We start from the raw sequence: 10,415 nt of genomic DNA, 5'->3' as shown, positions 1-10,415 counted from the left end.
AAGCAGCTGTCTGTCGTTGTCTCTGATTGGGGATGATATTTATGCAGCCTTTTCCCACCTGTTTGTGGGATCTTGTTTTTGTATAGTTGCCTTGAGCACCGCAATACTGCACACTTGTTATATTCTTTGTTGTTTTTGTTGTAAGTTTCACTATTAAATATCATGTGGAACTCTATGCACGCTGCACCTTGGTCCTCTCATTTCAACAAGCGTGACACATACAAATGACAGTTTGATTTAATGGAAAGCTCAGTCATTTGTGAAAAAGTGTGGTCGCCACCTATCTAAATAAAATGTGTATTTTTACATCAAGCATTTATGTTTGTTAGAACAATAGCTAATCATATTTCACTTTTTTTGTGTATTTTAGCAGATGCTCTTATCCAGAGCCACTTAGAGGAGGAATTAGATTTAAGTCCTTTACTCATAGACCAATTTTTCACCTACTTGGCTTGGGGATTTGAACCAGCAACCTTTCGGTTACTGGCCCAAAGTGTAAGGTTCTGTATTTATTTTCTTAGTCAACCTTGTGTTCTGTTTCTTTGTGTTCTTGAACGTAGCCCTGTCTTTCATTTTTGTTCATTGATTTCACCTGTGTTAGTTACTCACCTGGTCTCATCAGCTCCTTACTTAGTTCAGTTCATTCTGTTTGTGTCTTTGTGAGGTATTTTTCCTCGTTTGTGAGAACCAGTTATAGCCTTCAGTCCTAGTTTTGATTCACCTGCCTGTTTGCCTACCTGCGTATGACCATTGTCTGCCTGTGACCACGATTCCTGCCTTTTGTGAAGGCGAAATGAACACCTGCCGCGCTCTGCGCGTGAATCTACACCTTTTTCTCCCTGAGCGTTCATTACACAATGCTCTTAACTGACATAGTTGTGGTATTCCTAGCTATTCTATGGCTTGTTCACTCACTGTTGAGTGTCTTCACAAAGAAGCATTTTAACAGATAAAATGTCAGGTTACGGATGCCTTTCGCTCATTTCCAACATCAATCAAGGAGTGTCTGGGTACATTTTTTCCTTCTTCGAACGAGAGAGACAGAGGCAAATACAAATCTTAGAATCAAATGTTTAAGACTACCAGATCCCACTGGATTCTCCAATTACATTGAATGAATTACAGCACAAAATACAAACCCATGAAATTCTCCCCAATCCACAAAAGTGGAAACAAATTTGACCCCAATAACTACAGTGGGATATGCGTCAACAGCAACGTTGGGAAAATCTTCTGCGTTATCATTAACAGCAGACTAGTTCATTTCCTCAGAGAAAATAATGCAATGAGCAAATGTCCAATTGGCTTTTTACCACAGGTAACTTCTCATGCTTTGATTTAAAAAAATATTTTGATTCAATTCAGCATGAGGGTCTGCTATTCAAATTGATGGAAAGTGGTGTTCGGGGATAAACATACGACATTATAAAATCCTTGTACACAATTGGCCAAAAACACACATTTCTTTCCACATGGCCGTGGGGTAAGACAGGGATGCAGCTTAAGCCCCACGCTCTTCAACATAATTGGCGAGGGCACTGGAACAGTCTGCAGCACCAGGCCTCACCCTAATAGAATCTGAAGTCAAATGTCTACTGTTTGCTGATGATCTGGTGGTTCTGTCACCAACCAAGGAGGACCTACAGCAGCAACCTAGATCTTCTGCACAGACTCTGCCAGACCAGTTGCCAGGACCACAAATACAAACTCCATCTAGACATCGTTAATCTAGAGCACACAAAAAAGAGAGACAAGGCAAGAAGGGCCTGTCACGGCTTTCTTCCTGGGAATGTGAGGCGGACCAAAACGTAGCGTGGTTATAGTTCATGGTTTTTTAATAAGAAAACTCAAACATGAACAAACGACAAAACAATAAACGTGAAAACCGTAACAGTCCTAACTGGTGCATAAAACACAAAGACAGGAAACAATCACCCACAAAATACCCAAAGAATATGGCTGCCTAAATATGGTTCCCAATCAGAGACAACGATAAACACCTGCCTCTGATTGAGAACCACTCTAGGCAACCATAGACTTACCTAGACAACTAAACTGAACACAACCCCATAAATCTACAAAAAACCCTAGACAAGACAAAAACACATAAATCACCCATATCACACCCTGGCCTAACCAAAATAATAAAGAAAACAAAGATAACTAAGGCCAGGGCGTGACAAGGCCTTCTATTTTCTTTATTATTTATTTCACCTTTATTTAACCAGGTAGGCTAGTTGAGAACAAGTTCTCATTTACAACTGCTACCTGGCCAAGATAAAGCATAGCAGTGTGAACAGACAACAACACAGAGTTACACATGGAGTAAACAATAAACAAGTCAATAACACAGTAGAAACATTGTGTGCAAAAGGCATGAGGAGGTAGGCAATACATAGGCCATAGGAGCGAATAATTACAATTTAGCAGATGCCATCAAAAGGAACATAAAATTCAACATACCATTTAGGATCTGGCAAAAAATACTTGAATCAGTTACAGAACCCATTACCCATAATGGTTGTGCACTCTGGGGTCCGCTCACCAACCAAGAATTCACAAAATAGGACAAACACCGAATAGAGACTATGCATGCAGAATTCTGCAAAAAATCCTTTGTGTACAACGTGAAACACCAAATAATGCATGCAAAATCCAGAAAAGACCCATTCAATTCTACAACCACCTCAAAGGAAGTGATTCCCAAACCTTCCATAACAAAGCCATCACCAATAAAGAGATGAACCTGAAGAAGAGTCCCTAAGCAAGCTGGTCCTGGTGCTCTGTTCACAAACAAACCCCACAGAGCCCCAGCACAGCAACACAATTAGACCAAATCACAAGAAAACTAAAAAAGAATGACTTGACACATTGGAAAGAATGAACATAAAAACAGAGCAAACTAGAATGCTATTTGGCCCTAAACAGAGAGTACACAGTTGCAGAATACCTGACCACTGTGACTGACTTTAAATTAAGGAAAGCTTTGACTATGTACAGACAGTGAGCATAGCCTTGCTAATGAGAAAGGCCGACGTGGGCAGACCAGGCTCTCAAGAGAAGACAGGCTATGTAAACACTGACAACAAAATGAGGTGGAAACTGAGCTGCACTTCCTAACCTCCTGCCAAATGTATGACAATATTAGAGACACTTATTTCCTTCAGATTGCACAGATCCACAAAGAATTTGAAACTAACCCAATTTTGATAAACTCCCATATCTACTGGGTGAAATACCACAGTGTGCCATCACAGCAGCAAGATTTGAGACCTGTTGCCACAAGAAAAGGGCAACCAGTAAAGAACAAACACCATTGTAAATACAACCTATATTTACGTGTATTTATTTTACCTTTTGTACTTAAACTATTTGCACATCATTACAACACTGTATATATACATAATATGACATTTGAAATGTCTTTATTATTTTGGCACTTTTGTGAGTGTAATGTTTACTGCTAACTTTTGTTTATTATCTACTTCACTTGCTTTGGCAATGTTAACATATGTTCCCATGCCAATAAAGCCCTTAAATTGATATTGATATTAGAGAGAGAGAGAGAGAGAGAGAGAGAGAGAGAGAGAGAGAGAGAGAGAGAGAAAGAAAGAAAGAGAGGAAACACCCCAGAGAATGAGTTGGAGACGTCATAGCGTAGCTTTGCCAGAGTTCCTCACACACACCCAAACACACGACTGATGTTTCTAAAATACCACGGTAACAACAGTCTGGGAAATACCCTCTGAGTTTCTTGCTGCTAAAATAATTAGAATAACAAATGCAGTCTACTGTGACTTTTAGTAGTGCCATTGAAGGACCTTCTCACTGAAACAGTAGAAGAAAGGCAGAGTGCCCGTCTGTAAACACTGCCTGACTGTGCATGTGTGTTACTTGTTCTAGCTCTCTTTTACCATTCCCTCGCTGTCTCCCTCTCTCCTTCTCTCCCTCTGGCAAGTGTGACGGAGCAGGGCAGGTGTGTGTGTGTGTGTGTGTGTGTGTGTGTGTGTGTGTGTGTGTGTGTGTGTGTGTGTGTGTGTGTGTGTGTGTGTGTGTGTGCATGGGAAGTGGGACGGGAAGGAAAGTGCTGTTGTAACAGCGCCTTGGAGCTGAACAGAGCGGAGCGGAGACAAAAGTAAGGATCAGTGTAGAAGAGAGGAAGAGAGAGGGATCAGTGTAGAGGAGAGGAAGAGAGAGGGATCAGTGTAGAGGAGAGGAAGAGAGAGGGATCAGTGTAGAGGAGAGGAAGAGAGAGGGATCAGTGTAGAGGAGAGGAAGAGAGAGGGATCAGTGTAGAGGAGAGGAAGAGAGAGGGATCAGTGTAGAGGAGAGGAAGAGAGGGATCAGTGTAGAGGAGAGGAAGAGAGAGGGATGAGTGTAGAGGAGAGGAAGAGAGAGTGATCAGTGTAGAGGAGAGGAAGAGAGAGGGGTCAGTGTAGAGGAGAGGAAGAGAGGGATCAGTGTAGAGGAGAGGAAGAGAGAGGGATCCGTGTAGAGGAGAGGAAAAGAGAGGGATCAGTGTAGAGGAGAGGAAGAGAGAGGGATCAGTGTAGAGGAGAGGAAGAGAGAGGGATCAGTGTAGAGGAGAGGAAGAGAGAGGGATCAGTGTAGAGGAGAGGAAGAGAGAGGGATCAGTGTAGAGGAGAGGAAGATATAGAGTAAAGAGGAGATGATAGAGTTAATCTGATTGAGAAAAAGGTGAGAGATTGCAGGAGATGGGTGGAGAATAATAAAATGGAGGAGGTGGAAGGAAGTGAAAAGGGGGAGGAGGGGAGAAAGAAGTAGAGAGAATGGAGGAGAGCAGAGAGGTGGAGAGGAGAGAATGCAGGAGGAGAGAGGTGGAGAGAAGAGAGAATGGAGGAGAGGAAAGAGATGAGGAGAGAGATGGAGGAGAAGAAAGAAAAAGAGAGGGTGTTGAGAGGTTGTTGAGGGGGTGTTAAGAGGTTGTTGAGAGGTTGTTGAGGGGGTGTTGAGAGGTTGTTGAGGGGGTGTGAAGAGGTTGTTGAGAGGCTGTTGAGAGGGTGTGAACAGGTTGTTGAGGGGCTGTTGAGAAGGTGTGAAGAGGTTGTTGAGGGGTGGTGAGAGGTTCTTGGGGGGGGGGGTGTTGAGAGGTTGTTGAGGGGGTGTTGAGAGGTTGTTGAGGGGTGTTAAGGGGCTGTTGAGAGGTTGTTGAGGGGGTGTTGAGGGGCTGTTGAGAGGTTGTTGAGGGGGTGTTGAGAGGTTGTTGGGAGGGTGTTGAGAGGTTGTTGAGAGGGAGTGTTGAGAGGTTGTTGAGAGGGTGTTGAGGGGGTATTGGGTGGGTGTTGAGAGGTTGTTTGGGCGGTGTTGAGGGGATGTTGAGAGGGTGTTGATGGGGTGTTGGGGGGATGTGAAGAGGTTGTTGAGGGGGTGTTGAGGGGTGTTAAGGGGCTGTTGAGAGGTTGTTGGGGGGGTGTTAAGGGGCTGTTGAGAGGTTGTTGAGGGGGTGTTAAGGGGCTGTTGAGAGGTTGTTGAGAGGGTGTTGAGAGGTTGTTGGGAGGGTGTTGAGAGGTTGTTGAGGGCATGTTGAGAGGTTGTTGAGGGTGTGTTGAGGTGGTATTGGGGGGGGTGTTGAGGGGGTATTGAGAGGGTGTTGAGGGGGTGTTGAGGTGGGGTTGAGAGGGTGTTGAGAGGTTGTTGAGGGGTTGTTGAGAGAGTGTTAAGAGGGTGTTGAGAGGATGTTGAGACAGTTTTAAGGGGGTGTTGAAGGGTGGTTGAGGGGGTGTTGAGAGGGTGTTGAGGGGGTGTTAAGAGGTTGTTGAAAGGGTTTGTTTTCACACCTGACACTCCTCTCCCCTGTAACTATTCTCCAGGTCGTTGCTGTAAATGAGAACGTGTTCTCAGTCAACTTACCTGGTAAAATAACGGATACATTAAAAAATAAATAAAAACAGAGGAGAGGAGAACAGAAGACATGACCAGAAACAAGGCAATTACAATGAGAAGGATTACCTAGCACACACACCACACACATACACACCACACATACACCACACACACATACACACTACACATACACCACACACACACACACCACACATACACCACACACACACACACCACACATACACCACACACACATACAAAGAGACCAACTCAGACACATGCACAAACACTTGTAAATCTGTTGACAGAAACACACCAAACACAAACACGCACTCAGATTTCTTTGCTCAGAGAACACTGTTCGCCAGAGCCAGTTCCAGATCAAGAGGAATGTGTTCAGGAGGACGAAAGGCAGCCAGGATATTCACACACATACACACACACTGGACTTAGACCTGCAACCTCCCACTTACAGCGTGCAACAAATACACACACATCATCAGAGCAAGACCAGGAAGACAGAAGTTAACTGAACTGCACTCTACATACTGCTTTGACAAGAGGTGGACACACACTCTCTTAACAAAGCCAAGTGGACCTCTGCTTGGAGCCACATTGCAACTTATCACTTGGTGTGAGCAACACAGTCTCTCATCTGGTCTGAGCCAGAACAAGCACCTGGAACCTGGGACATTGACTGTGTCCAACACGTTTGGGGCTTTGACCGCCTTCATCCAGGAAGATTACATACAGATAGAGACCCGGATCTGACCTTTGTCTCTCCCCTCCATCATTCTCTCTGGTCTCTCTCTGTCTCTCCCCTCCATCTCCCTGTATTTCTCTGTCTCTCCCCTCCATCTCTCTCTCTCTGTCTCCTCACTCTTTCATCCTCCCAGTATGATGATGAGAAGAGATCGTCTGCTCCTGGCTGTGACCCTCACAGCCATTTTCACCGCTGACCTCTACTTCGTCCTGCTCCCCAAGCTCCGCCAAAGACAACCAGGACCAGGGAATGGAGCCTGCCTCTGTCCCTCCTCCAGGGGGACTAACTTCACCCTTGCTGGGTACAGTGGCCTCACTATCCCCTGGTTCTCCAACATCACCTCCATAGACCTCCAGGGTAAGGGGGTCGGAGCTACGGACGACCCCACAGATTGGGGCTCGAAGCTGGGGAGGCTGTTTGCTCACCCCCTGTATAACATTCAGACACCGGAGCTGGGGCTGGAAGAGAGGCTGATGCAGTCTGAAGAGCTAATGGAGTATTACAGGAGGAAGGTCTCACGCTGGGAAAGGTGAGTACAGTACACAGAGACCAGAGTTTAGACCTTTCTCAATGTTTTATGGTTCTGATTTAGTTTGGTGGGACTAGACATTTTCCCTACTGTGGCTTGGCTGTGGTGGAGGGGTAGGGTCACTGACACGACGGCTGTGGATCCCTGACACATGCAGAGACACACACACGCACAGGCACGTCAATAACTCAACACTTTTTCTCTTCGGCAATTTTCCCATAAAGACTAATCCTATAAACTGTCTCTAAAGTCGATGTCATAAGCAGCATTTAATGGAGGGCTGGTAGCAACACTCACATGTCATTGAGAGCCTATGTCTGGATCTCCCTGTGCTAGGCAAACAAGACCCTGAAACCCGATCAAACCCTTTAAACCAGTAAGAGCTGAACAGACTATAGCTGTCTTCGCTCCTGTTTAACCCTGTCAATCACAGGGCATTCCTCTCAGAGAAATCCTGTTTGGGCTCCAATGGTGGAAAAACACAAGAAATATGAAGAGAGAAGATTTCTCTCCCCTTAGCTGTGTTTTAAATATGCACATAACAATGGTTACTCTTGGGCTTAGTGGGAGTGTCTTGTAGCAGCTTGTTAACAGAAGAGAAATGCACTTAGTGAGAGGATGGATGGTTTTTAGGGGGACTTCTGGGGACAGTTTGGACTGTTTCATCTGGACGCTGAAAATAGGCAGTTATAGTATACTGTAGACCTTCCAGGTCAACCACTACGGTTATGGTGCATGTGTGTGGCATACATTATCATAGTCTGAATCAAGAGCACTGAAAGAGGAGGGCGATGTGGTTGTGCAGCTAGCTGCTTGCTCCCTGGTCTGTGGGTTTGTGGTATTTGGTTGTGGTCTGTGGTCAGCCTTCCTGATTACACAGACATGTCACTGTGGGCCAGTTGGGTCAGGAATACTCTGAATGAATACACTTGCTTTGACGACCCCTCCTATCATCTGACCACAACAGCTGATGATCCTTAAACACAGTGAAACAACCAACCCTCCCACTCACCGCAGTCAAAACTGGCACAACAGTGCAACAATGCAACATGCTTCCCCAGCCTCCTCAATGGTCTGAATGTTTGCTTTGGATCAGGAGTGATTCCTGCCCATACCGTTTCTGTGGGGATATGTATACAGAAGTGTCAGGAGAGGAGGAGAGGAAGGAAGGGAGATTCCTAAGGGAGGGCGAACAGCTTGGAAGCTCCGACAGGGAGTCAGAGAGTCCAAGAGGGAGGTGGTGTGTAGACTTTGCCACTACAAATGTTTTCCTCAGAGAATACTCTGCATTTCTCTTTGACTGTTCTCCTCTCAGTCTGTTCTCCTCTCAGTCTGTTCTCCTCTCAATCTGTTCTCCTCTCAGCCTGTTCTCCCTCTCAGTCTGTTGTCCTCTCAATCTGTTCTCCTCTCAGCCTGTTCTCCCTCTCAGTCCGTTCTCCTCTCAGTCTGTTCTCCCTCTCAGTCTGTTCTCCTCTCAGTCTGTTCTCCCTCTCAGTCTGTTCTCCTCTCAGTCTGTTCTCCTCTCAGTCTGTTCTCCCTCTCAGTCTGTTCTCCTCTCAGTCTGTTCTCCCTCTCAGTCTGTTCTCCCTCTCAGTCTGTTCTCCTCTCAGTCTGTTCTCCTCTCAGTCTGTTCTCCTCTCAGTCTGTTCTCCTCAGTCTGTTCTCCTCTCAGTCTGTTCTCCCTCTCAGTCTGTTCTCCTCAGTCTGTTCTCCTCTCAGTCTGTTCTCCCTCTCAGTCTGTTCTCCTCTCAGTCTGTTCTCCTCTCAGTCTGTTCTCCTCTCAGTCTGTTCTCCTCTCAGTCTGTTCTCCCTCTCAGTCTGTTCTCCTCTCAGTCTGTTCTCCTCTCAGTCTGTTCTCCTCTCAGTCTGTTCTCCTCTCAGTCTGTTCTCCTCTCAGTCTGTTCTCCTCTCAGTCTGTTCTCCTCAGTCTGTTCTCCTCTCAGTCTGTTCTCCCTCTCAGTCTGTTCTCCTCTCAATCTGTTCTCCTCTCAGTCTGTTCTCCTCTCAGTCTGTTCTCCTCAGTCTGTTCTCCTCTCAGTCTGTTCTCCCTCTCAGTCTGTTCTCCTCTCAATCTGTTCTCCTCTCAGTCTGTTCTCCTCTCAGTCTGTTCTCCTCTCAGTCTGTTCTCCTCTCAGTCTGTTCTCCCTCTCAGTCTGTTCTCCTCTCAGTCTGTTCTCCTCTCAGTCTGTTCTCCTCTCAGTCTGTTCTCCTCTGTGGAAATATGCTAGTTTGGATGATTGTTGGTCCTGTGAAGCAACAGTTGCCCTGACCGTGGGAGTTGGATTTTTAAAGGTGCTTTCAATAAAGTTTGATTTGATTTGATACTGTATGAGTTTCACAGTGCGTATCGCAGGTTTTCAAGGACAACTTGTTTGGCGTACCCTAACCATGACCTCGTTTTGACCACCTCTCTTTCCCCCTCAGGCATACAATATGATGTTGTACAGCAAGGGCAAGGCTATGCATAACCCTAACCCCACTCCCACGCTTTCCCTCTCTCTCTCCCCCAACCTCTTTCCCTTAGGCATATGAAGCTGTACAGTGAGGCTGCAGCAGCCCTCAACGTGACAATGCTGGAACACCAGGTGACCTTTGACCCTGAGGCCAGCTGGCTGAAGTTCCACCTTGGCATCAACCGCTATGCCCTGTACGCCCGTGATGACCCCGCCATTACCCGCCTGCTGCAAGACATGCAGGCCACCACTGTCATCAGCGCAGGTAGGACCTGTCTTATGGGAGTTATAACCATTCATATAAGTGGTATTCATATGAGTGTTATAACAATTCATAAGAGCATTAAAGTCACCGTCAACAGTGCATGTAGGTGCTATAGGACCTTGTGCTTTAATAATTAACCATTTACATAATTGTTATAGGTATTCATTGCAGAAATGTCTTTATGCAGATTACACTCAAGATGAAAAGGCCCTCAAAGGAGCATGTGACTGTACCCAAGGTAAGGTCCTGTCATGTCAACATACCTGCACTGTTCTGTGTCTGCATGATTTGTGTGTTTTGTGTTCGAACATACATTCCTTTTAAAACGTGTTCTATTATGCTTTGGCATGTCAATGGTTGTTTTGAGGAGAACAGGGAGAGAAATGAGAGGAAAGAGAATCAGTTGACACAGTCCTCTTCATGACTGGTTCTTTTGTAGTTTCTTTCTCCCTGTTATATCCTTCGGTGCTCAGTCGTGCTATCAGAGCCGAACACCCTGTTGCACCACTGACAAGACTTTGGTTTTCATCCAAGGCCCATAAAGTAGCATCTCCAGAACTT

At 45.7% G+C, this 10,415-nt stretch overlaps 1 protein-coding gene across 1 annotated transcript in view; it reads left to right on the top strand.

The window, feature by feature from the left end:
• Positions 1-5,688: 5,688 nt before the first annotated feature.
• The window catches only part of LOC110502926 (pseudokinase FAM20A), a 23,094-nt gene continuing 18,367 nt past the window's right edge, over positions 5,689-10,415 (top strand). Inside the window, exons 1-3 of the mRNA XM_021581275.2 lie at positions 5,689-7,136; positions 9,661-9,854; positions 10,042-10,092. Coding sequence (XP_021436950.1) covers positions 6,742-7,136; positions 9,661-9,854; positions 10,042-10,092 — 640 coding nt within the window. The 5' untranslated portion in view covers positions 5,689-6,741. The remainder of the gene's footprint in view (positions 7,137-9,660; positions 9,855-10,041; positions 10,093-10,415) is intronic.

Source organism: Oncorhynchus mykiss, chromosome 23, assembly GCF_013265735.2.
Source record: "Oncorhynchus mykiss isolate Arlee chromosome 23, USDA_OmykA_1.1, whole genome shotgun sequence".
NCBI classification, from domain to species: domain Eukaryota; kingdom Metazoa; phylum Chordata; class Actinopteri; order Salmoniformes; family Salmonidae; genus Oncorhynchus; species Oncorhynchus mykiss.
This window is presented reverse-complemented; position numbering and strand designations above follow the sequence as displayed.